Source organism: Macaca nemestrina, chromosome 17 (assembly GCF_043159975.1).
Source record: "Macaca nemestrina isolate mMacNem1 chromosome 17, mMacNem.hap1, whole genome shotgun sequence".
Lineage (NCBI taxonomy): Eukaryota > Metazoa > Chordata > Mammalia > Primates > Cercopithecidae > Macaca > Macaca nemestrina.
Genome location: NC_092141.1, coordinates 72,357,299 through 72,384,950, shown reverse-complemented (window position 1 = coordinate 72,384,950; position 27,652 = coordinate 72,357,299). Strand labels below are relative to the sequence as shown.

The window sequence follows — 27,652 nt, the reverse complement described above, 5'->3', positions numbered from 1 at the left end:
TATCTGGTTCTGTAATTTTATGAGTATCTGGGGAAGTTATTTCACAAGAAACCCTTTATATACTACAAGATTAAAAAACTTAGATCATTTTACTGAATTACAATTTTTTTTTTTTGCAAAGTGTTATCTAGGTAAATTTATTGGCATTGTGGTTACTTTAATAGATCTAGTCACTTTTGAGGAAGCTTATTCTTTAATTTAGATCAAAACATCAAAATGGCTTAGGAGTATTTTTCTTTACTGCACTCAAGGCACTTTAAAATATTTCCAGTGAGATATCTTGCAGAGTTAGATGTCAAGATGAGAGTTTTGTTCATGTTACTCCACAGCCTTTCTTTAAAGTAAGTATATGAATATTAGAAGATTATGTGGTTTATAAACTCTTCTCTTTCTCAAAGGTTATTTTTCTCTTGCAGGTCTTGTGGAAGAACTTGTCATGTATCAGTTACTGTTAAGGTTTTCAAACTTTACTAAATAAGTCTGGTTTATTAGATTTGTGCACATATCTAGAGTGACTTTATTTAATAAATTATTTTAAATTATTTTCTTATAGAGTGACTTCAACAAGTAGAGGTTTGCTTTAAAAAAAATCACAACCAGACTACTCCAAAAAGCACAGACTAGTATCTAGCAGACATTCAAGGACATTTTCAAACTTTTAGGTACTCTGCAGAAGAGCTGGTTGGGGGTGAGGGGAACAACCTCATACAACTAAAACTTACAATCTACCCATATAATATTTAGTATAGGAAGTTATATGCATGCAACCTTATCCTTGGGTTTTGAATCTACTTAAGAAGAAAATTTAACCTTACTTGTAGGGATGAAATAATGAACAATGAGGCAGAAAAGACTGATGGAAATATTCCCTTGCAAATGTGAAAGCCAGCCAGGCAACGATCAAGATGACTAAGCAACCTCAGGGATGTGTGACTCAGTAGGCTAATGTAAGAGCATTTAGCTTCATGACATGCATCTTAGTCATCTTCATAAAGGATTCATTGTTTCAGAACAGTACAGGACTCATAAATGGTTTGAAGCACGGATTTGATAAAAATTAAATTTATTGCTTTGATAAAACCAAGTTAACTGTGGCAGGGCCAATTTCACATAAATTCTGCCAATGAATCAGACTATCATTTCTACATATGCCCTCCAACCTAGTGTCTATTAAAGTAGCTGATAACTAAACACAAAGCCTCTGAATGGCCTTTTATATAACGAGATTTAGTGAAAGTTCTAAGGAACCAGCATATATTGAGAAATGAAGTTTTAATTAGCAATATATAATTTCTTCAAGTAGAAGAGGGTGGTTATAATTTAATACCAGGCAGGTTAAGGTCTCCATATTAATAATTTGTTGTTAATTTAACCCAAGTAGCTACCATTCGAAGTCACTAGGCTAGAATTTGCTTTCTATATTTTAACTATTCCTGGTTCCCTTTATATAACCCATCATAAGATTTATTACATTTATCCATAACTATTTCTTCCTTCCTTGTAATAGGCAGCAAACCTAGTTTCTATCTTCCTCTGTGGAATGAGAGCTTTCACTAAGATGATCAGAAAGAGTGGATATTTTCAGGTGGATAATTTTTAGCATAACTCCACATTAACATAATGGTGATTAAATTTAAAAATATGAACCCCAAAATAATTAAAAAAAATTTTTTTTTGAGACTTTGTTGCCCAGGCTGGAGTGTAGTGGCACGATCTTGGCTCACTGCAACCTCCACCTCCTGGGTTCAAGTGATTCTTAAGCCCTCAGCCTCTTGAGTAGCTGGGACTACGGGCACACGCCACCATGCCTGGCTAATTTTTCTTACTTTTTTTTTTTTTTTAGTAGAGATGGGGTTTTACTATGTTGCCCAGGGTGGTCTCAAACTCCTGACCTCAGGTGATCCCTCCGCCTCAGCCTCCCAAAGTGCTGGGATTATAGGCATGAGCCACCATGCCCAGCCTAACTTTAAAATTTTAAGTTAAAAACTTTATTAGTTAAATTAATTCAAATTAATATGTATCAAAGACATTAGGTTTTGGGACTAGAAAAGGCGCTTGTAGTAGGTTAGCTTGCTATATACTCTGTACTAGCACACAATCTTCTATGACTTTTATCATTAGCATTCAAGCTCTTGGAGGGTTGACAGCTAGGAATCTATTAAGCTGCTGCAACGAAACTTTGGACAGTAGACTCATATGACCTCTCCCTTGTTGGGCCAGGTTTCTGGAAACATCAATTTTTGTAGAACAGTTGTTCAAAACAGCTGTCTTGAAGAGTAAAAAAAAAAAAAAAAAAAAAAAGACTTTTTACTAATGAAGCAATGTTGATGTTAATATCCCACTTGGAGATGTTATCCCAACAACTTCTGCTTCAGCTGTCAAAAGACTACCATTATCATCATATAACCACAGTTACTATTAAGGCAACTGGTAAATGAATTATGCCTGTACTCTTAAACCATGTTCATGAATAACATGTAACCAGCTCTCAAACTACGCATTTTTGCACTTTTGTAAATAGACCGTATGGACCTTGAGGCATAAAGCTTATCTTCAATTACAATGATATCCTCTAAACTAGTGTATTTTTTTTTTATTATTATACTTCAAGTTCTAGGGTACATGTGCACAATGTGCAGGTTTGTTACATATGTATACATGTGCCATGTTGGTGTGCTGCACCCATTAACTCGTCATTTACATTAGGTATGTCTCCTAATGGTATCCCTCCCCCCTCCCTCTCCCCACAATAGGACCCAGTGTGTGATGCTCCCCTTTCTGTGTCCAAGTGATCTCATTGTTCAATTCCCACCTGTGAGTGAGAACATGGGGTATTTGGTTTTCTGTTCTTGTGATAGTTTGCTGAGAATGATGGTTTCCAGCTGCATCCATGTCCCTACAAAGGACACGAACTCATCCTTTTTTATGGCTGCACAGTATTCCATGGTGTATATGTGCCACATTTTCTTAATTCAGTATGTCACTGATGGACATTTAGGTTGATTCCAAGTCTTTGCTATTGTGAATAGCGCCGCAATAAACATATGTGTGCATGTGTCTTTATAGCAGCATGACTCAAAATCCTTTGGGTGTATCCCCAGTAATGGGATGGCTGGGTCAAATGGTATTTCTAGTTCTAGATCCTTGAGGAATCGCCACACTGTTTTCCACAATGGTTGAACTAGTTTACAGTCCCACCAACAGTGTAAAAGTGTTCCTATTTCTCCACATCCTCTCCAGCACCTGTTGTTTCCTGACGTTTTAATGATCGCCATTCTAACTGGTGTGAGATGGTATCTCATTGTGGTTTCGATTTGCATTTCTCTGATGGCGAGTGATGATGAGCACTTTTTCATGTGTCTGTTGGTTGTACGAATGTCTTCGTTTGAGAAGTGTCTGTTCATATCCTTTGCCCACTTTTTGATGGGGTTGTTTTTTTCTTGTAAATTTGATTGAGTTCTTTATAGGTGCTGGATAAACTAGTGGTTTTAAAAGTGTGATCTGCGAAATCACCTGGAAGGTTTAAGACGTGGTTTGCCAGCCCCACTCTCAGAATTTCTGATTCAGTAGGTGTGGAATGGGGCTAAAGAATCTGCATTTCTGAAAACTTCCTAGGTAATGTCACTACTGCTGGTCCCAGGACCGCACTGAGAGCCACTGAACTCGCCTACTGCAATAGTCTCAGTGAGAGGCAGTACTGAAGGAGGTGAAAAGTAGTTGGATTTGGGAGCTCTCTGGAGGTGTAGAGCCAACAAAACTTGTTTTTAAACATTGTGATCCTAAAATAAAATAAAAACGTCATCTGGAGATCCCTAGATTCTTGAGATATGTTCTTGGAGTTTGCAAAGTCAAAACTATATTTATAGCACTAAGAAGTTATTTGCCTTTTTCCACTCTCATTCTTTCACAAGTGTACAGTGGAATTTTCCACAGCTGACATAACTTTAACATGTAATGGGTCTATTATTCACAAAAAATGAATAAATGAATATTTCAACAATCCCTATTATTATTTAAAAACATATTATTTTAAACAAAGTAATATTTAATGTATTATTTTTAATTTCCAATATAATATCAATTTATTCCATATAAATATAAGATCAATAATTTCTTTTTAAAATGAGACAGGGTCTCCTTCTATTACCCAGACTGGAGTGCAGTAGAGCAATAATGGCTCATGATGGCTCACTGCAGCTTTGGCCTCACAGGCTCAAGTGATCCTCCCACCTCTGCCTCCTGAGTAGTTAGGACTACAGGTGTATACCACCCTGTATGGCTATTTTTAAATTTTTTTGGTAGAGATAGGGTCTTTCTATGTCGCCTAGGCCGGTCTTGAACTTCTGGCTCAAGTAAGTCTCCCACCTTGGCCTTCTAAGGTGCTGGGATTAGAGGGACAGCCATAGCCATCTGTGTAATTTTTTTATGAATATAAAAGGATCCTGGGACCAAAAAGTTTGAGAAACACTGCTCTTAACAGAACAGTACAAGATTCTGCCCATACAAAGTTCCCAATCAATGCATGGTTTGCCACTTCAAATGTTCTTTAGACATATATCCAGAGGATATTATTTCAGACAGTCTCTATACTTGAAATCAGTCAGTCAATAAACTTAGTTATCTACTGGGTACACTACGGTGTATATAAGCACTAACTACTATCTCTAGGATCATTTAAAACCAGAATTGTGATTAAAAAACTATTTCAGAATAAAATACCTAGGAATACAGCTAACCAGGTAGGTGAATTATATCTATAAAGGAGAACTACAAAACACTGCTCAAAGAAATCAGAGATGACACAAACAAATAAAAAAAAAAATTTCATGTTTGTGAACAGGAAGAATCAATATTGTTAAAATGGCCATACTGCCAAAAGTAATTGGTAAGATTCAATGCTATTCTTATCAAACTACCAACGACACTTCACAAAACCAGAAAAAACTATTTTAAAATTCATATGGAACCCATATGAAAGAGAGCCCAAATAGCCAAGGCAATCCTAAGCAAAAAGAACAATGCTGGAAGCACCACACTACCTGATTTCAAACTATACTACAGGACTACAATAACCAAAACAGAATGGTACTGGTACAAACAGACACATAGACCAAGAGAACATAATAGAGAACCAGAAAATAAGACTGCACACCTACAACTACCTGGTCTTCAACAAAACTGACAAAAAAAAGCAACAGGGAAAGGACTCCCTATTTAATAAATGGTGCTGGGATAACTGGCTAGCCATACGCAAAGATTGAAACTGGATCCCTTCCTTACACCACATTTAAAAATTAACTCAAGATGAATTAAAGACTTAAATGTAAAACCCCAAACTATAAAAACCCTGGAAGACAACCTAGGAAATACCATTCTGGACATAGAAATAGGCAAAGATTTCACGATGAAGCCACCAAAAGCGGATTCCAATAAAAGCAAAAATTGACAAACAGGATCCAATTAAACTAAAGAGCTTCTGCACAGCAAAAGATACTATCAACAGAGTCAACGGACAACCTACAGAATGGGAAATTTTGCAAACTACGTCTCTGACAAAAGTCTAATACCCAGCATCTACAAGGAACTTTAAATTTGTTTAAGTTAAGAAATTTAATTACTTAAATTTAAATTAATTTGTTAAGAAAAAAATAGACAACCCCATTTAAAAAAATGGACAAAAGACATGAGCAGTCACTTTTCAAAAGAAAACATACATGAAGCCAACCAGCTTATGATGAAAAGCTCAATGGCAGAACACACAGATATAGGGAGGGGAACATCACATACTGGGGCCTGTTGGGGGATTGGGGAGCAAGGGGAGGAACAGCATTAGGACAAATACCTAATGCATGCGGGGCTTAAAACCTAGATGATGTGTAGATAGGTGCAGCAAATCACCATGGCACACGTATACCTATGTAACAAACCTGCATGTTCTGCACATGTATCCCAGAACTTAAAGTAAAATTATTAAAAAAAAAAAAAAAGGAAAAGAGCTCAATGTCACTGATCATTAGAGACATGCAAATCAAAAGCACAGTGAGACACCGTGTCATAACAGTCTGAAAGGCTATTAATAAAAAGCCAAAATATAACAGATGCTGGCAAAGCTGTGGAGAAAAAGGAAGACTTATACACAGTTGGTGGGAGTGTTTTCCACAATCAGTTCAAACATTGTGGAAAACAGTGGGGCAATTCCTCAAAGACCTAAAAACAGAACTGCCATTCAATCCAGTAATCCCATCACTGGGTATATACCCAAAGGAATATAAATTGTTGTCATAAAGACACATGCACACATATGTTCACTGCAGCACTGTTCACAATAGCAAAGACACGGAATCAACTTCAATGTCCATCGATGGTGAACTGGATAAACAAAATGTGGTACATATACACCATGGAATACTATGAAGCCACAAAAAAGAACGAGATTATGTCCTTTGCAGGAACATGGATAAGGCTGGAGGCTGTCATTCTTGGCCAACTAATGCAGGAACAGAAAACCAAATGCCGCATGTTCTCACTTATAAGGGGGAACTAAATGGTGAGAACACATGGACACATAAAAGGGAACAACAAACACTGGGGCCTACTGGTGGGAGGAGGCAAGAGGAGGGAGAGGATTAGGAAAGATAATGAATAGATACTAGGCTTAATACTTGGGTGATGAAATAATCTGTACAAGAAACCCCCATGACTCATACCTATGTAACAAACCTGCACATGTACCCCTAAACTTAAAATAAAAGTTAAAAAAAACCCTGTTTCATAGAACTTGTTGGAGTACTCCTTTAAAATGTGGAAAGATACACCTCTATTCTAAAGTGGAAAGACAAACCTTAATGCAGACTAAAAAAGATTTTCATTTTATTACTTTTTTTGGGGTAGTTTCATTTTAATCAAAATCAGAAGGAAAATATGTCAAACTGAAATATGACTGCAATTTGTACATTCTTAAAATTAGAAAGCATGATGTGACATGTTTTAAACAATTATTCCAGGAAAACAAATCTGATTCTTTTTCTGAAATAAAGTACAACATTGTGGATATAATAATCACAAATTATAAAGGCTTGCCAAGCAGGTCTGCAGAAACATAAGGAAAGTTTATCTGCCCAAGTTAGCTTTCCTTTCTTGATAATGTGTTTTAAGTTGTATCCTAAGCCATACAATTCATTTGTAAACAATAATCAAGACAACGTGTTACTTTTTGAGAGAAGATTATTGTTTAGGGACTCTAAATTCTGAAAATTCTGAATTAAAGTTATTACTAGTTTTAGCACATTTTACACTGCTAAGTAAACACCTTGCTTCTTATGGCTCAATGTACCCAGCTGGATGGCATGTTCTAACCATTTAGACTGCTAAAAGGAAAGGTCTTGAAAAATAAAGATGACTTCAAGGAACTGAAATACTAACATCATAGCATCTTCATCAATGGACAAACTCCAGTTTAAATATTAATGTAAACAGTAAGTTAAGACATTATTTGCAAGGAATATGAAATTAGTATTTTTAGAAATTCATTATTCAGGTAGAGCCCTTCCTAAAGATTTAGGTAAGCTTTGGGAAAATCTCTGAATGTGCTTTTGTTGTTTCACTGAATGTTTCAGCTGAAGATCAATGCAATGGAAAATATCTTTGTTGCATTCCAGGTAAAACTGGTATTTGTAAACATCAAGCTCACCAGAATGTATCTGTTAAACACCTTATTAAATCTTCAGATACTAGAAGCAGATAGGTGCTATCACATATCAACAGAACTCAACATAAAGGTTTCCCAAAAATTTCACTGCTGAAATCTGTCAAATAATTTTGTTTTCTATGTAGTATAACATCTATTATTCAATGGTTAGTAAAGCAGAAAATAAAGTCAGCAATGTCTTTTAGTAATGTTTAGTATGTTTAATGTTTAGTAATGTTTAGTATGTTTTTTAGTAATGAGATGCAAGATGATGCCAATGTGGCAGATTTTCAATCAAATCTGAAGGTCCCTATAGATCAGTAGTTCTGTCCAATCTTCTTTATTACGGCTGTGCATTCCGGTCGGGGGGCAAATCAATTATTTGGTCTCTTGATCAAATTTATTCAGGCTTTAGATGTAATCAGTCTAAAATAGTGCTTGATATATTTCCATTTTCTGGACTGTACATACACAGTTGTACATGCCATGCAACTGGTATATGGCAAACTGAAGAACTGGCAAGCACGATGGACAAAAGGACTGGGAACTAAAAGTATGATAGAGGTTATCAACTAACTGCTGTTGATGGGAGGTATGGTAATTGTTGCAATACAATCAATTATTTTATGCTCCTATTTGCTTAGCCATCACTGACAAACTGTTAGCACAATGATGTCTAGAGTGGACAGTGGACACGTACAAATTCCTTCCCGTGGGAATTATGCATGTGGCACTATACTGCTTACAGTAGGGAATAGGACAACCGGTGAGGAAAAAAGCTAAAGAAAGTTGAAAATAATCTGTAAGATAAAATAAAAAACACACTTTTGGTAGAGACAGAGATTGCTAACATACCAGAGAAAGGAGACTATCTGTTAAAAGCTATCAGAGACAGTTTGGTTCATTTTGAGCACACGAGAGAGACAGAAATACCAATAAGAGGCTCCTCAACTAGACCATCATTATAACAAAATGAAAATCTTTAAAAAGATCCAGTGCCAGCTTGGAGAAGCATGTGGCATGCCACAAAGCAGGTAAGGCAACAGGTGCCTGAGTGAGAAAAGGATAGGTTATGTAGAACTTGTTAGGCCAGGATCATAGGCACTTTCTAAAAGACCAAGATAATAAAAGTATTGCATGTTACTAGAAATGGCCACTAAAACAAAAATGAAAAAAAAATCCCTAGCAAAATACAGCTTGAGTATCCCTTATCTAAAATGCTTGGGATCAGAAGTGTTTTGAATTTCAGATATTTTTGGACTTTGGAATATTTGCATATATATAATGAAAGATCTTGGAGATAGGACTTGGGTCTAAAGAAGAAATTCATATGTTTCATACACACCTTATACACATACCCTGAAGGTAATTTTACTCAACATTTTGTGAAACAAAGTTTTCACTGTAACCCATCACATGAAGCTAGGTGTGTAATTTTCCGCTGTGGTATCATGTTGGCACTCGGAGTTTTGGATTTCAAAGCATTTTGGACTTTGGATTTTCAGATTAGGAATGCTCAACCTGTACATGATGATCAGCACAGCTCACCTGCAATATTCACTTCTGAAATCCAAGATCTTAAAAAGGTCATTTCCCCCATTACCACAGCCCCTTTACATTTGTCTTCTTTCAGAATTTCGAGGAACTAATGCTTCCAAATGTTGATAATTACACAATGCCTGTCTATGAGGAGTACAATGTATTTGTGTTTATCTTTCTCTAGACTCAGCAGAAATGAACTGGTCACATGCTAAAATGATCATTTCACTTTTTAAGGGAAGTTTAAGTAAGTATGGGAATAGGAAACGAAGGAACTTTTTGGCTTTGTCCCATTTCCATCTGTTTCCACGCATCCTTAAAGCCCTTCTGTGGTTCTAACCTCTTAAATCCTGCTGTGTGCGAGCACCACCCATACTCTGTCTTGGCATTCGTAGAGAGGTTCTCAAAGGTGTATGTCTCTGCTCATCCAGGTAAGCAAGGTCTTCCAAGTGGGCAGAGCTGGTGGCTGACAAGAAAGAAAAGTTTAGTTAGAATATTCAAGTTCAGAAAATGTCTTTCAGCTAGTCTGTATCTCCAGAACTTTGGAATCAGGGCTTACTCCAGCCAAAAAATATATATGCAAAATATGTAATACATATAAAACACATGTATTTTATACTTTTAAAAATCCAAGTAAGTGGTTTGTAAAAAATATTAACCCTTCGTTTCACTTGCTACTTTAAGACAGTACATAATAAACCTGTGCTTGCTAAGAGGTTCTATAACCTTAAACAGAGGGATTAAATATTTCCTATTCAAAAAGCAAAACAAGCTAAGCAAATAAACATAAACCCTTACTTCATATAAGAAACAGATAATGGTAGATGTGGGATTTAAAATGAAAAACAAAATGCTAGTCCAAAAGCTTAAAATGCCATCTTGCCTCTGAATGTCTGGATCATGAAAACTGCAGAGACAGTAAGAAAAAGGAAGTTTCTTTGTTATCAAAAGAAATAGTAAATGGGTTTTTACTAAAAACTGAGTGAAAGAAAAAATTAATTTTACAAAAAATGTTTCAAATTATAAGAAATACCAGAGTATCCATTTTATTGTTTGAAAATATTAGCTACCAGTAGCTCGTGCTAGTAATTCCAGGACTTTGGGAGGCTGAGGAGGGTGGATCGTTTGAGCCCAGGAGTTCAAGACCAGCCTGGGCAACATGGCGAAAATCCGTCTCCACAAAAACGCACAAAAAAAATTAGCCGAGCGTGGTGGTGTGTGCCTGTAGTCCCAGCTACTCAGGAGGCTGAGATGGGAGGATTGATTGAGCCTGGGAGGTCAAGGCTGCAGTGAGCCATGGTCATGCCATTGCACTACAGCCTAGGAAACAGAGAGAGAGAGACCCTGTTTCAAACACAACAGCAACAACAAAAACACAAAAAAAGGAAGAAAATACTAGCTACCAACTTATTACTAACAACTGGTTTGAGTTGGTGAGAGTGAAAAAAAAACCCTAAGATTATCTTTTCATGGCTGCTGGGCCTCAAATGTTTTGCCACCAAATACCTGGGGAGTATATTTCTGTATATGAGAAATTGTAAGATGTGTTGAGATTACATGGTCATTTGCCTCAAAGACTTTATCCAAAATTTTAATCAAGAAATCCAATTTTGCCACCAATGACATATACTACCTTACCTAATAGCTGATTATAAATAAGCTATTCAATATAAACTAAGAAGGAAAAGAGGAAGGGGAGACAGCTCAGAATTCCCTCAGCATAAGGAAACAAGAATTACGACAGTAAGTAAACTTACATCTCCAACCTCATATATAAGTTGTTTATGATGATTGACATTGGGTACTGATATTCATTTGTTAACCTGTTCATTCACTTAACAAATATAACAAAATTGTTAATAAAAAAATGTCAGCACTGTGCCATAACAATACTTTTACCATAGTTTCTAATCAGTGTATAGGAAAGAAAAAAGATGAGCAAGGAAACATTTTACTAAACAATGTAGCAGACAGCAGTCAAAAGAATATTTTATTAAAATTACTGGAATGGAATGGACCTTAAGGGCTGTCCCATCCAACACCTGTGTAATGCTCAACTCTGTTATCTCTTTCAATGTAGTTGTATAGCTTGTGCCTGAACATTTCCAATGGTGGGAGCACACTATCTCTTGATACACCATATTTAAACTTTGCATAACTCTTGTTATTAGCAATATGGTTCTGTTTCTCTACCTCTTACCCTCTCTTTCTCTTGATGGTATAGATGATTCTTCTGCTTATATAAAAAAGAAGAAGGAATAATCTTTTTAAAAGTTTATTACTAAGGTGCAAAGAACTAAAAGGAATGAACATGTATTTGTTAAACACCTGTAATGTGCTGGGTAGTGTGTAACATGCTTTTCTTGAATTATGGCTTTTATTTTAAAGGGAAATAAAACAATCAGAAAGTGTAACAATGAAGACATTCTGTCCAGTCTCTTAAGAGAAATGCATGGGCTACTTGCCTGGAGAGATGCTTGGAAGATTCTTATGTCTTTGCTAAGAATCCCTATGGGTAATTTTTGGCCTCTCCCATATTAGGACAATAATATTAGGATAGTCTGAGCACAACTATTCCCCTAATTTTACTAAAACTACTACCACAAGTATCATTTCCCTTCCCTTCATAGATATTCTGAACATAAATATTACCTAGAACTTACTAAGTAGTTACAAAACATTAGTCATTATATGAATCCTTTGTATTAGGATATCCTACTTTTCACAGATACAGATTCCAATTCATATGTATTCCACAGCAGCTCTGAAAATGGGTCATTAATCCCAAACAGAGGCCACACCATTGGCCCAGGGAGACAAATCAGTTGATTAAGAAGACTGATATAGATTGAGTATCCCTTCCCTGCAATACCTGGGACTAGAAGTGTTTTAAAATTTTGAATTTTGGGGGAGATTATGAAATATTTACATTATACTTACTGGTTCAGCATTCATAATCCAAAAATCTGAAATATGAAATGCTCCAATGAGTATTTCCTTTGAGCATCATGTCAGCACTCAAAAAGTTATGAATTTGGAGCATTTCAGATTAGGGATACTCAACCTATAACTGATTCTAAGCAGAAGCTTTCACCAAAAATCTTCCTCTGCACAAGGACTACATAGAGCTCAGAAACTGTTGCAACTATTGTAACAGAGTAAACTCTTGATATCATGACATTTAGGGTATGGTAAATATATTTGGGAGTGATGTTGGCAACAAGAGAAGGAAATGAATTCCTTTTTTTTTGAGACAGTCTCATTCTGTCGCCCAGAATAGAGTGCAGTGGTGTGGTCATGGCTCACCGCAGCCTTGACCTCCCAGGCTCAGGGTCTCCTCCCACTTCAGCCTCCCAAGTAGCTGGAACTACAGGCATACACCACCAAGCTCAGCTAATTTTTTAAAATTACTATTTGTAGAGACAGGGTCTCTCTTTGTTGCCCGGGCTGGTAATGACTAATTTGCTCTTTTCCTGTGCCTCTCCAATGCCAGCAAGCCACACACACTATTAGCAGCTTACTTTCCATATAATACTATAAAAATAGGTACTTTCTCAACACAAAAAGTTGAGAAATCTTTTAACTTTATACCATCTCCCCAAATTCCTCAATTACATAACTTTAATATTACAATGAAGCTTTCAATCCATGTTCTCAACATTCAAGACACAATTATAACCCAGTTTCTCCTTGCAAAGGCAAGGTGAAACATTTTGGTGGCATTTTGCTTGGTCATAATAGTCCAACAAAGGCAGTGGAAGGGAGCTACTGATTATCTCTGTATTTGCTGCTCCCCAAAACATGCCAGTAGCAAACTGAAATACTGACCCCAGTTCTTCAGCCTCTCCTATATACACGCTCTTTCTCATCTGTCTTTGCAGTTCCCCCCACCAGACCTTGAATCCCATTTTGCAGTAATTCCCACTAGAGGTTGAGCACACTTCCCTGCCCTTGACTTTGGATTTGATCATTTGACTTGCTTTAACTAATGGTGTATTAGTAGATGTGATACAAGGAAGGATTTAAAATGTGTTTGTGGAATTGGGCTTGTCTTTTTTGGTTCTGCCAACACTATGAAAAAATATGTCCAATTAGCCCACTGGTCCAAGGAGGACAGAGTAAGGTGGATCTGGAGCCAGTCTCCAGCTTGGAGCCAAACCTAACCAAACTGCCTAGACCAATCAACCCTTAGTTAACCTGAGATGGGTGAGTAAAAATAAATGATTATGTTAAGCTGCTATATTTTTGGATAGTCTGTTACACAGCATTATTGTACCAATAGCAGAGTGATACACCGGTTGATCTTTCAACATCTGAGCATGGCTTAGGCTGTAGTATTCTAATAGCTCTATATGAGCAGGGACTATGTCTTATTTACATTCTATTCTCAGCAAATGCATTATGCCTGGCATAAAATAGGTGCTCAAAAAATGCTTATTAAGTTAATTTGTTGAATGGGACCAAGGGCTGTTTGGGTAAAGTATGGTTTCAAGAACAGGCTGACTTTCTTTTGAATTGTATCTACAAAGGCAGAGGAAAATTCTTTCCTGTTCTATAACATGGTAGATTACACTAGCTTTATTTTGTTTAAAAGGTAGAATCAGCTAATTTCAAGAATAAATACAACAAAAAATAAAAAACTCAGATTTGATTTACAGAAAAATCAAAGTGATATTCTGTGAAATATAATTAGCACATTTTATGGTACTTTAAGCTTCAAAAGACATTTTTATAATTAAGTGTTTGAACCAACTTTTATATATAATATAACTCTGAAATGCCCAATTGTTTTACTGACACTTTGGACCGGTTATCATAAAGAGTGCCAGGATGTGTCCTGCCTGCTCAAGATCTCTGCTTTTATTTGATCTTCATTTAGTTACAATATATAATTATCCTACTTTTCTATCTTAAATAAGCAAGATTTGCAGTAAAAGCTCTTTTTAAAAGATTTCTTGGCAGGCTGAAAATTCAGAGTCAGCTCATCACTATTAATAAATACAGAGTTTTATATTTTATAACATTAATGTTCTTCTCTGTGCTCAACTATGATAAGAGCTGATTAAAATGTGCTTAACAATACACACGTTTTATATTTCCTGTCTTAGTTATATCCAGGTCTACTGGAAACCCAGCTAAAGGAATTTATCCAATTGTAGATATAATTTCTATAAGGAAATAAATATTTGAAAGTTAGTTTAGGGAACTTAAACTAACAAAGGGAAGTCACGTGCCACATTTTACACCAGAGAGAGTAAAAGAGTACCAAAAGTATTTTAAAAATATTTATCTCAGCATTCTGAAGTTAAAACTACCCGGAAGAGATAAGTATCTAATCTATTATTTTAAAACATTAGAAACAACGACAAAACCATCCCTATTGCTATTCTAATGTTTCCGTGAATTCTTTTTCTTTTTGGGGGGTTGAGAGGAGCTTAGGCCAAGACTCAGGGGTGGCCCTGGCCCACAGTGGTTTCTTATGTTTAATCCAGTGCCTCTTGCTTTAACCAAAGTCTGTTTTCTTTTGTTTGATTCTGTATCAATATCTATGTAGCTACTAAAAAAAAAAGAGAACTACCAGGGATTCAGACCCACCAAGAATGAAGATTTAGGACAACCTACCAGGGAAAGAACCCTGGCTAGATGTGGTACTGGCTTAGGGCAAAGGACACATGGGATAGGCAGATGAAAAAAGTTATAAATATCAGCTGGGTGCAGTGGCTTGCGCCTGTAATCCCAGCTACTATGAAGGCTGAGGTGGGAGGATCTCTTGAGGCCAGGACTTTAAGACCAGCCTGGGCATCAAAGCAAGACCTTATCTCTGAAAATTAAACAAAAAAATATTGATTGGGTGTAGTGTGCATGTCCGTAGTGCCAGCTACTTCTTGGGAGGCTGAGGTGAGAGAATTGCTTGAGCCCAAGAGTTTGAGGCTGCAGTGAGCACCACTGAACTCCAGCCTAGGCGACAGAGTGAGACTCTGTCTCTTAAAGAAAAAAAAAAAAATCAATCTCAGTTTCATAACTAGCTACAGAAATGACAACTTCAGCAGCTATGCATATTTTGTTCCTTGCTTTTATGTGTGTGTGTGTGTGTGTAATACTAATTTAATCTTTCTCACCTCCTTTCCCTTATTTTATAAATGCAAGTTTTGATGTAAATTAACTTTCCAATTTAGTTTTTAGATAACAAACCATTCAGATAGGACTGTGCCAGAGTTTGAGAAATTATTAACATAGCCAGAGATGGATAGTGTTATATCATCGAAACATAGTTAAAGTGACTGTTGGAACTAGCCTCATTTTGGAGAAGTAAAAATGTCTTCATTTACATGAAAGATACTTGCATCTTGTTAGGTTAAAATACAGTTTGTTGTGCTGAAAATGTTTAGAGTTTCAAACATATATAGTTTGGAAGCTCCAATATATATATAGAAGGGTGAGTATGGATGCTGGTTAGCCAAAAAGATGGACTTTGTTAATTGTTAAGGTTATTGGAAAAATAATCTGCCCCTTCCTGTTCCTATCAGCATTACCCTAGTCTTACTTGTTCAGCCAAGCATTGGCAGTTCATTCCAGTAGCAGTAGTTGAATCTAGTTTGCAGTTTTTCCAAGGGAGGCGGGACTAGTTTCATCTCATGTCTTCAGAGATACTGGCACTGGGTGACCAGTGCCTTGTCCTCAGAGTCTGAGTCTAATCTCCATAGAGTCCTTCTTGGAGCCCTTCTATTAGCCTCAGCTGAGCAGGATCCCCTTCATGGAGATGTAAGTGTCAGCTCTGTGAGGCCTTTCTTCCAAGCTTGTATGGTTTAACAATTCTTGCCTCTTTTTGTTTCCTCAGGCCCACAGGTGGTAACTACTTCCTGCAGTTGCTAAATCCATGACACCTCAAGGTTTTCCTATTACCTTTTCAGTTCTTTAGACCTAGTTAATGATTTTTTTTTCTTTTTTGAGATCAACTAGTCCCTCTGTCACCCAGGCTGGAGTACAGTGGCACAATCACAGTTCTCTGCAGTTTCAATCTCCTGGGCTCAAGCCATCCTCCTGTCTCAGCCTCTGAAGTAGCTGGGAGGCTGAAGCAGGCGCACATCACTGTATCTGGCTAGTATTTAAAAACAATTTGTTTTGTAGAGATAGGGCCTTACCACATTGCCCAGGCTAGTCTTGAACCCCTGGCCTAAAATGATCCCTCCACCTTGGCCTCACAAAGTGCTGGGATTACAGGTGTAAGCCACCGTGACCAGCCAACTATTTATATTACCAAATTCAACCCTTATTCTGTTAAAATAAATATGTGGTTTCTGTCTCCTGACTGGCCCCTAACTGATACAGGATAGAAAAGAATTGAGCACCAGTCCCTTTCATATACATGATATTGATAATAAAGCAATATCACAGAATGTAGATGCAAAAGAAATCTTTTTTTTTTTTTTTCTGAGACAGGGTCTCATTTTGTCACTCAGGCTAGAGTGCAGTGGTGTGATCTTGGCTCACTGTAACCTCTGCTTCCCGGGCTCAAGCAATTCTACCTTAGCCTTCTGAGTAGGCATGCACCACCACTCCTGCCTAATTTTTTGTAGAGATGGTTTTGCCATATTGCCTAGGCTGGTCTTAAACTCTTGAGCTCAAAGTGATCAGCCCAGCTTGGCCTCCCAAAGTGCTGAGACTACAGGCGTGGGCCATTGCACCCAGATGAGAAATCTTAAAAGATCACCTAGTATAAACACCAGCAAACTATAATCTGTGGACCAAATATGGCCTGCTACCTGTTTTTGTTAATGAAGTTTTACTTGAACAGAACCCTGCTTATTCATTTAAATACAGTATCATTTATATCAGAGCTAAGTAGTGATGCAGGCCATGTGGCCTGCAAAGCCTAAAATACTTACTAGCTGCCTTTTAATTAAAAAATTGCTGACTCCTGATCTGTTCAAATCCTCTCATTTTCTGATTAGGAAACAGTAGAGTGACTTATCTAAAGTGATTCACTTACTGACAGCAGAGCAGCCCAGAAAGCCAGGTATCCTGACTCTCAGTATGGTGAGTGCATCCTTCCTTCCCACTTTACAGCTAAACAGATTTAAATCTCTTTTTAAAAGCTTATTTTTCATTCCTTATTCATCTTTGTCACTTTCTTTTAATTCTGTTTTATGGCTTCAAAAAGCAGTAATAGAGACCTTGCTAATGAAAAGTAATGTACCCTGTATATCATATACTAATAAATCACAGCTCTCAGCGCTTGAAATATTTTCTGCAGTAAGAAATGAAATAAAAACAAACAAAAGCCCCCAAAACACTATTTTTCATGGGAAAATAAAAATAATTATAGGGTACTTTTTAAGCTGATAAATTGAAGAGTGATTTGAAAAGAAGATTAATGAAAATAAGTATTTTCTATTCACATTAAAACAAAATTCAAATAAAATCTTAACAGCTAGGTGAGCGACAGAAATTTTTGGTCATCATTATGGCAATATTAATGGCACAGTATATAATTTCAAAGCAAGGTTCTAGAGAGTTCATTTATTAAAATGGCTCACACTAAAATGGTTTTACATGTTTTAATTAAAAGAGAATGTATTTTTCATTAATAATGAGTAAAAATGATAATAGAAATGTATAAAATGGAGTGGAGCAAAATGCTGTATTAAGAAAAAAAGAAGCCTATGAGGGGAGGCAGAACAAGACAGCCAAATAATACCCTTCAACGATCGTTCCCCTGTCCCCCTGCAGGAACACCAAACTGAACAACTATTCACATAAGAAAGCACCTTCATAAGACCCAAAAATCAGGTGAGCAATCCTAGTACCTGGTTTTAACATACTAAAACTTTGGGTGCATGTGACCTAGTGAGACACCAGTTGGGGTGGCCAAGGGAGTGCTAATGTCACCCCTCCACTAACCCCAAGCAGTGCAGCTCATAGCTCTGGGAGACTCCTTTCTTCCACTTGAGAAGAAGAGAGGAGACAGTAAAGAGGACTCTGTCTTGCAACTTGGATACTAGCTCAGCCACAGTAGAATAGGGCCACAGGAAGAGTTCTGGGGCCCCTATTTCAGGCCCTAGCTCCCAGAAGACATTTCTAGGCTCACCCCAGGCCAGAAGGGAACCTGCCACCTTGAAAGGAAGGACCCAGTACTGGCAGGATTCATTACTTGTTGACTAAAGAGCCCTTGAGCCTTGAATCAGCAGCAGTACTCACACAGCACTTGCCACAGGCCTTGGATGAGACCCAGGGCCATGCTGACCTTAGGTGTGACTCTGTGTATTCCCTGTTTGAGGGAGGACTCCTGCTTGAGGAAAGGAGAGGCAGGAGTGAAGGGGGTTTTGTATTAAGATAGGGTACCAGCTTAGCCACGGGGGTAAAGCACCAAGAGGGCTTCTGGGTTCCCCAATTCCAGGCCTTGGCTCCTGGATGGCATTTCTGGACCTGCCTTGGACCAAAGGGGAGCCACCTACCCTGAAGGGAGAGGCCCAGGCCTAGCAGCATTCACCACAAGCTGAATGAAGAGCTCTTGGGCCTTGAGTGAACATTAGCAGTAGCCAGGCAGTACTTGCCATGGGCCTGGGGTGGTGAGACTCCTTCTACACGAGAGAAAACAAGACCCAATTATCTGTGGCCTACAAGAAACACATTTAACCTACAAAGACATATACAGACTGAAAATAAAGGGATAAAAAAGATATTCCATGTAAATGGAACTAAAAAAAGGAGTAGCTATACTTACATCAGATAAAATAGATTTCAAGACAGAAACTATAAAAAGAGACAAGGTCACCACATAATGATAAAGGGGTCAATTCAGCAAGAGGATATAACAATTGTAAATATACATGCACTCAACACTGGAGCACCCAAATATATATGCACCTAACACCCAATTATTAGAGCTAAAGAGATAGACAGACTTGAATACAATAATAGCTGGAGACCTCAACACCCCACTTTCAGCACTGAACAGATCATCCAGACAGAAAATAAAAAAAAAGTTGGATTTAATCTGCATTATAGACCAAATGGATCTAATAGATATTTACAGAACATTTCATCCAATGGCTGCAGATTACATTCTTCTTACATTCTGCAATATACATTCTTCTTCTAAGCACATGCATCATTCTCAAGGGCAGACCATATGTTAGGTCACAGAACAAGTCTTAAAGAATTAAAAAAAAAAAACCAACCATATGAAGTTTCTTCTCTGACCACAATGGAATAAAACTAGACATGAGTAAAAAGAGGAACTCTGGATACTATACAAACACACGGAAATTAAACAATATGCTCCTCATGATTTGTGGGTCAATGAAGAAGGAAATTAACAGATTTCTTGAAACAAATTAAAATGGAAACACAACATAGCAAAACCTATAGGATATAGTGAAAGCAGTACAAGAGGAAAGTTTATAGCAGTAAGTGCCTACATAAAAAAGGTAGACGCTGGGAGCAGTGGCTCATGCCTGTAATCCTACCACTTTGGGAGGCCGAGGCAGGTGGATCACTTGAGGTCAGGAGTTTTGAGACCAGCCTGGCCAACATGGTGAAAATCGAAAAATTAGCCGGGCGTGGTGGTAGGTATCTGTAATTCCAGCTACTTGGGAGGCTAAGGCAGGAGAATCACTTGAACCTGGGAGGCAGTGGTGGCAATGAGCCGAGACACCACTGTACTCCAGCCCGGGCGACAAAGTGAGACTCTGTCTCAAAAAAAAAAAAAAAAAAAAAAAAGAAGAAGAAAAAAAGAAAAGTCAAATAAACAACTTAATGATGCTTCTTAAAGAACAAAAAGAACAAAGCAAACTAAACCCAAACTTAGTAGAAGGAAAGAAATAAAGATTAGAGCAGAAATAAACGAAATTGAAACAAAAAATACAAAAGATCAATGAAATGAAAAGTTCTTTAGGAGAAGATAAACAAAATTGACAAACTTTTAGCCAGACTAAGAAAAAAAGAGATAAGATCCAAATAAATTAAATCAGAGATGAAAATGACATTACAACTGATACCACAGAAATTCAAGGATCATTAGAGACTACTATGAGCAACTATATACCAATCAATTGGAAAACCTTGAAGAAAGGGATAAATTCCTCAACATACACAACTCACCAAGACTAAACTAGGAAGAAATGCAAAACTTGAATAGACAGAGTAATGAGATCAAAACCATAATAAAAAGTCTCCCAGCAAAGAAAAGCCCAGGACCCAACTACCAAACATTTAAAAAAGAACTATTGCCGGCCGGGCGCAGGGGCTCACGCCTGTAATCCCAGCACTTTGGGAGGCTGAGGCTGGTGGATCATGAGTTCAGGAGATCGAGACCGTCCTGGCTAACATGGTGAAGCCCTGTCTCTACAAAAATAAAAAAAATTAGCTGGGCGTGGTGGCGGGTGCCTGTAGTCCCAGCTACTTGGGAGGCTGAGGCAGGAGAACGGCGTGAACCCGGGAGGCGGAGTTTGCAGTGAGCTGAGATAGTGCCACTGCACTCCAGCCTGCGCGACAGAGTGAGACTCAGTGTCAATAAATAAATAAATAAATAAATAAATAAACGAACAAGAACTATTGCCAATCCTACTCAAACAATTCGAAAAAGTAGAGGAGGAGAGAATATTTCCAAACTCATTCTATGATGCTAGATTACACTGATTCTAAAACCAAATGAAGACATGTGAAAAAAAGAAAACCACAGGCCAATATTCCTGATGAACATTGATGCAAAAATCCTCAACAAAATACCAGCAAAACAAATTCAACAACACATTAAAAAGATCATTCATTATGACCAAGTGGGATTTAACCCAGCGATGCAAGGATGGTTCAGCACACACAAATCAATCAATGTGCCACACCATATCAACAGAATGAAGGACAAAAACAATACAATCATTTCAATTCATGCTGAAAAAGCATTTGATAAAGTTCAACATTCCTTCATGATAAAAATCCTTAAAAACCTGGGTACAGAAGGAACATACCTAAACACAATAAAAGACATATACAACATAGCTAGTATCACAGTGAGTGGGGAAAAACTAAAAGCCTTTCCTCCAAGAACTAGAACACGACAAGGATGCCCAGTTTCATAACTGTTATTCAACATAGTTCTGGAAGTCCCAGCTAGAGCAATCAGAGAAGAGAAAGAAATAAAGTGCATCCAAATTGGAAAAGAAGAAGTCAAAGTATCCTTTTTTGCAGATGATATGATCTTATATTTTAAAAAACCCAAAGATTTTACAAAAAAAAAAGAACTAATAAACAAATTCAGTAAAGTAGCAGGATACAAAATCAACATACAAAACACAGTAGCATTTCTATATGCCAACAGCCACCAAGATGAAAAAGAAATCAAGAAAGTAATCTCATTTATAATGGCCACAAATAAAATAATTAGGAATACACTTAACTAGAATAGTGAAAGATCTCTACAGTGAAAACTATAAAACAATAATGTAAGAAATTAAAGAGGACACAAAGGAATGGAAAGACATTTCACGTTCATTGACTGGAATCAATCAATACTGTGAAAATGTCCACACTGCCCAAAGCAATCTACAGATTCAAAGCAATCCTAAGAAAATACCAATGACGTTCTTTACAGAAATAGAAAATCGAATCCTAAAATTTATATGAAACCACAAAAGATCCCAAATAGCCAAAGCCATCCTGAGCAGCAGGCACAGTGCTCACACTTGTAATCCCAGCACTTTGGGAGACTAAGGCAGGCTGACTGCTTGAGCCCAGGAGTCTTGAGACCAGCCTGGGTAACGTAGTGAAATTCTGTCTCTTCCAAAAACAATGACTAAAACCTCAAACCAAAAATTAGTCAGGCATGGTGGCACACACCTGTAGTCCCAGCTACTCGAGGTCTGAGGTGGAAGAATCACTTGAGGTTGAGGTCCAGGGAGGTCAAAGCTGCAGTGAGCCATAATTGTGCCACTGCATTCCAGCCTGAGTGATAGATAGATACAAAGTAAAGAGACAACCCACAGAATGGGAGAAAGTATGTGCAAACTATCCATCTGTCAAGGGATTAATAAGCGGAATATATAAGGAGCTGAAATAACTCCATAGGAAAAAAGTCTAATAACACAATTTTAAAATGGACAAAAATAGACATTTCTCAAAAGACATACAAATGGCCAACAGGCATACGAAAAGGTGCTCAACATCACTGACATCAGAGAAATGCAAATCAAAACTTCAGCGAGATATTATCAAATGGCTTTTATCCAAGAGACAAGCAATAACGAATGATGGCAAAGATGTGGAGAAAAGGGAACCCTTGCTCACTGTTGGCAGGAATGTAAATTAGGTCAGCCACTATGGAAAATGGTACAGAGGTTCCTCAAAAAAACTGAAAACAGTACTAGTATATGATCCACTGCTAGGTATATACCCCAAAGAAGGAAAATTAGTATCTGCAGTTCCATGTTTGTTGCAGCACTATTCACGATAGCCAAGATTTGGAAGAAACCTAAGTGTCCGTCAACAGAAGACTGGGTAATTGTGCCACTGCACTCCAGCCTGGGCGACACAGCGAGACTCCTTCTAAAAAAACAAAACAAAACAAAGCAAAACAAAAACAAAAAACAGACAACTAGGTAAAAAGAAATGTGGTACACACACACAATGAAGTACTATTCAGACATAAAAAAGAATAAGATTCTGTCACCGCCAGCAACATGGATAGAACTGAAGGTCATTATGTTAAGTAAAATAAGCCAGGCACAGAAAGACGAACTTTGTATGTTCTCAGTCATATGTGAGAGCTAAAAATTAAAACAACTGAACTCATGGAGACAGAGAGTAGAATGATGGTTACCAGAGGCTGGGAAGGGTAGCTGGCGTGGGGGTAGTGGGGATGGTTAAAAGGTACAAAAATATAGTTAGATAGAATGAGTAAGATCTAGTATGTGATAGCAAAACAGGGTGGGCTATAGTCAACAATTTTGTACAACAAAATGTACAATATTGTACATTTAAAAATAACTAAAAGAGAAGAGTAGGAATGTTTGCAACAAAAATAATCAATGCTTGAGGTGATGGTTATGCTACTTACTCTGATGTGATTATTACACATTGTATGCCTGTATCAAAATATCTTACCCACCCTATAAATATATACATATACTATGACCCATAAAAAATTTAAAAAGTCTAATACATTGGTATATTTTTTAAAAATTATGCTCATCTAATATTTTACAGATTAAACTATGAGAGATCTTATACTGTGGAGTACATATTCCAATTAAATAATAGTCATGTAATTCATTTTAATTTTTGTATCAAAAAATCTTCTGGCAAGTACTTTTAGCCACAGGTTTAGTTTCTCACGTTTAACTTCTTATATTTAAATAAAAGCTGTTGGCTTGTAAAATATCAATGTTTAGTGTGGTTTTAACAAGTTAAGCTAATCTTTACTATTGAAATACCTAGGAAGATGAACATCACTATTCTATCACCTTGATTTATTTCACAAAACCAAGTAATATAGTGAATATGCTTTGGCATGAGCACATTTCTCAATTTCAGACAAATGACACTAGAAGAAAAAGCCAAATATTGCCATCAATGAACTGAATGAATAGTTCACTCCTTCAAAAATCCAAACAGAGGTACAATGACCTTAAAAAAAAAAGCAGTGATATTCAATATTAAAAGCAATAGCTCTGGGGTCCTGATGTTGCGCTTAGACAGCTTTCCCATCAGTATATGGGGAACTATGGCTTTAATCTGGGACTACAGTCAGATTATGGTTGGTGTTATATGAATCTATCATTTTCCACTGCCTTTTTTCTCTTGTTGTGCCTAGTCCTCTTTCAGTTTCTCTTTGTTTCATCATTTTCAAAATTCTTCTCTTCTCAAATAAATTATTTAAAGGCATATGATACAAATATTGGAAAGATCAGCCAGGAGATACAAACTTCTGTTAGGTGTTTCCCTTTGTTTTTCTAGTTGTACCTAGTTGTACTCTTCCTCACAGTCATTTGAATCTTTTCCATTTGCATATCATTTTCTGAAAAAAAGGCTTGGTCAAACTGCGTCAAACTTACCTTTCCCTTTGCCAAAACTTTGCTTAGGCTGCGCTTTCCTTGCTTTCCTAATCAATCTCCCAGTCAGAATTAATTGCTTCTCCCTCTCAGCAACCACATAAATATATATTGCTATTTAGAATTTGTGTTATTCAGGTAGTTGTTTACATGTCTGCCTTCCTTCACTGACTGTAGTAGGTTCTTGAGAACAAGAGGAAATGCCCGATTCATCTTTCATTACTCTACCACTTCAGAGTAAATCAGAGTGCCCTGCAGATGATGCTCAACGTAGAATTGAATTCCAGACTGGTCCTACTTAGATTTCATAATCTGTTTGGCACGATCCTCCTCCTCTTCACTGTTTCGCTTTTTTAATGCTTAACAGATATCACTAAAATAATATGCTTGGCTTCAACAATGTTTCTATTATCTTCTTTCAGATATTCATGATCCCCCTTTTCCTTTTTTCCATAGCATAAATCACCTTCTAGCATACCATATAAATTACTTATAAATTACCAGCCTGGGTAACATTACTTACTAACATTATTTTTCCCAATAGTAATGTAAACTACATGAGAATGGGAATTGTTGTTTTGTTTATTAATGATGATACGTAAGTGCTTTGAACAGTGCCTGGCATATAGTACCTACTCAATAAATACTTGTCTAATGAATGAGTAACTATTATTATATGCACATTTCATGTTTCAGCTACATTTTAACAATGAGCAAACAACTCATTAACTTTTGTCTTACTGGGTTATTTTGAAGGAGTTGGCTATAGCAACAATGCCTTGTACATCATTAATGACAGCTCTGTAGGGACACATTTGTTCCTACCTTATAGTGCTAGTCTTACTATGCAATTGTACTGTGAAAAATTTTGAGATAGTTCTGTCAGATTAAATTAACATTATACTGGGAGGACACTAGGTTGGAGGATTGCTTGAGCCCAGGAATCGAGACCAATCTGGGCAACATTGTGAGACCCTACCTCATGCATTCATCCATCTATCCATTCATAAATAAATAAATAAATAAATAAATAAATACTATAACATTTAACTAACACTTTCCAGATACAAGTATAAGATATAATTAGGTGAGTTCAGATGAATGGAGAAAATAGAAAAATCTGTAACAAAACTTTTATGTAAAAAGAAAAAGCTTTAAAAAGTAAATCCACAGAGTTTGTCATTTAAAAGACTTGTTTTGAGAAGGAAGAAGGGAAAGAAAAAAAGAACAGTTTTTTTGAGATTTCATCAGATTGTAACAGCTGAGGACAACTCACTCATAGAGCATTTAACTGACATGCATTTTTGAAGTTAAAATAATTTAAATACACTGCAAGTGGGCAGAAGAAATTTAACAGACATTTGGTATACAACATTTTAGAGACAACTCTATACTGAGTTTGGAAGACAGTTTGAATTATTTCTTCTTAAATCAGTTGCCACTAATGCAAACAGATTAGAGTAGTACAATTGTCATTCTAGCTGACTTGAGCAAGGAGCCTGGAACGACACTGTATGTTTGCTCCTGCCTGGGCAAGAAGCCACTCTGCTGTCCTTATACCCTTGATACATAAAGCCAACATTCTGACTGCTGAAAAGCCCATTTTTGATTTTTGCAAAAACTCTATTAAAAGTTTCTGATTGGGTTTGCTTAAATCCCCCTAGATTCCCGTTCTGTATTTACCTGATTCTTAAGATCCTTTTCTTAGGAAAACATGAAGCTCCAAGCATTAACAAGTAGATGGTGAGAGTTTATATTTTAGCTGATTTCTGTTGTTTGTATGTTTCCCTGATAGACCTCTCATTCTCACACAAAGCACTGACGACAGCTGTTGCAAGCAAACATTTCCTGCTTCCCACATCCCTCCAATTCATTGCCAATCTCATTTTTGGACATCAAGGATGACCATAGACTGCCTACTCTGATAATTTCTGCCATGCAACGGCAAGTCCACAAGAGTCTTCTACTTCCTTCCAACACACAGGCTTAAAAACAAATATACAATAGCAATTTACATTTTGAAAACAAAACACATTGTTACATCTTTTTCATACTTTAGAATTTTAATTTAAAGGTGTATGAACACTAAGTTTATATTCAGAAAACTGAGCTATTCCAGAAAAACCCAAGTCTCAATGTTGCAGACTACCAAAACTCAACTTTAATGACTTTATCATTTGAGTTAAAAGTTTTTATGTTTTCAGCAAATACTACTATCCTCCTATGTGGAACACTGAGTGTTAATTGGTGTATCTGTTTTAACTATGCACTTCATTTGTTGGAGTCTTTATGTTTTTAAAAGTATACAGCTGAATCTATTTGACCAACATATTAATCAAACCTCTATTTCAATACTGTAAATAAAATACACATGATTTTAAAAATTTTCCCCATATATATTTCTTCCATTTATGTCACATGTAAGTTAAAAGCTTAGAAAAATATTTTTAAAAATAATTCACCATAAATATTTGCATATGTGCTGACTCCATTCCCCCCACAAAAGTGTCACAAAAGCCACAAGTCATTTCTGTTCTTTTTAAAATCAAGAATCTTGGCCTTATGCAATAATATATATAGTTTTATTCATTACAGTTCAATCCAGTAGCAGCCTCAAGGATTTTAAATAATCCCCTAACAATTTCCTGGTCATGCCAGAAGATGTGGTCCTATCTTGCCTAAGATGCTAAGGAGCTTAGGCAATAGAAGGTGATCCTCTTCCCAAATTGGGGAGAAATGTGTATCATGGCAAGGACCATTTAAACAATTATTCACCTAGGTTTTTAAAAGTTACTCAAATGGTATTTTTCACATCATTATTCAACATCATTTGGTCTCTATAATAAATAATTATATTAGTCACACTGAAATTAAGTTTAAAAAAGAAGAGAAGTTTAAAAGTTGGACCTGAATAAGGCTTTTTATTACTGGCATTCATCATTCCCATCCCCATTCTGCCCTTGATGTTCAGATGCTTAGAACAATTTAGTAAGTGTGAATATACTGAATTTTCATATTTCAAGCTCACTTCACATTTGAAATTCTCAATTATTCCTGTTCACCAGAAATTTAGTATCTGATTCTCCCCAATTTAGGGAACCACTTTTATGTACCCATTAGAAAGGAAAGGAAAGTATGTGTATCTAGAGCTAAATGAAAACAGCGGACCCTCATGAGATGAGAAAATTTAATTTAATAAATGGTTTAGGTCTCTAACCATTTAAGTTACCAGAGGTTGTAGTTTTATCAAATATTTACATACATTATACATCTAGCAGGGCAATTCCCTGTGAAAGTAATTTTATTTCTCTACATTCTGGAAACATTTTCAATCTACAATCTACTAAGTGTTGAAAATAACTGAGTCATTTGGTTTATA

General features: G+C 36.7%; 1 protein-coding gene and 1 long non-coding RNA gene across 18 annotated transcripts in view; one reads left to right on the top strand and one right to left on the bottom strand.

The window, feature by feature from the left end:
- The window catches only part of LOC105483054 (tetratricopeptide repeat, ankyrin repeat and coiled-coil containing 2), a 475,702-nt gene that overhangs the window by 156,328 nt on the left and 291,722 nt on the right, over nucleotides 1-27,652 (bottom strand). For all 14 annotated transcript variants that reach the window (XM_011743607.3, XM_071083397.1, XM_011743615.3 and 11 more), the window contains one exon: nucleotides 9,567-9,692. In XM_011743607.3, the coding sequence (XP_011741909.2) occupies nucleotides 9,567-9,692 (126 nt within the window). The remainder of the gene's footprint in view (nucleotides 1-9,566; nucleotides 9,693-27,652) is intronic.
- LOC105483051 (uncharacterized) overlaps nucleotides 1-27,652 on the top strand; it is a 136,611-nt gene that overhangs the window by 57,589 nt on the left and 51,370 nt on the right. For 2 of the 4 annotated variants that reach the window (XR_011615935.1, XR_011615937.1), the window contains exons 4-5: nucleotides 17,179-17,263; nucleotides 17,957-18,016. The exons of 1 other annotated variant lie outside the window; for it this stretch is intronic. This is a non-coding gene — a long non-coding RNA (uncharacterized lncRNA). The remainder of the gene's footprint in view (nucleotides 1-17,178; nucleotides 17,264-17,956; nucleotides 18,017-27,652) is intronic. One more of the 4 variants, XR_988000.3, reaches the window with a different exon arrangement.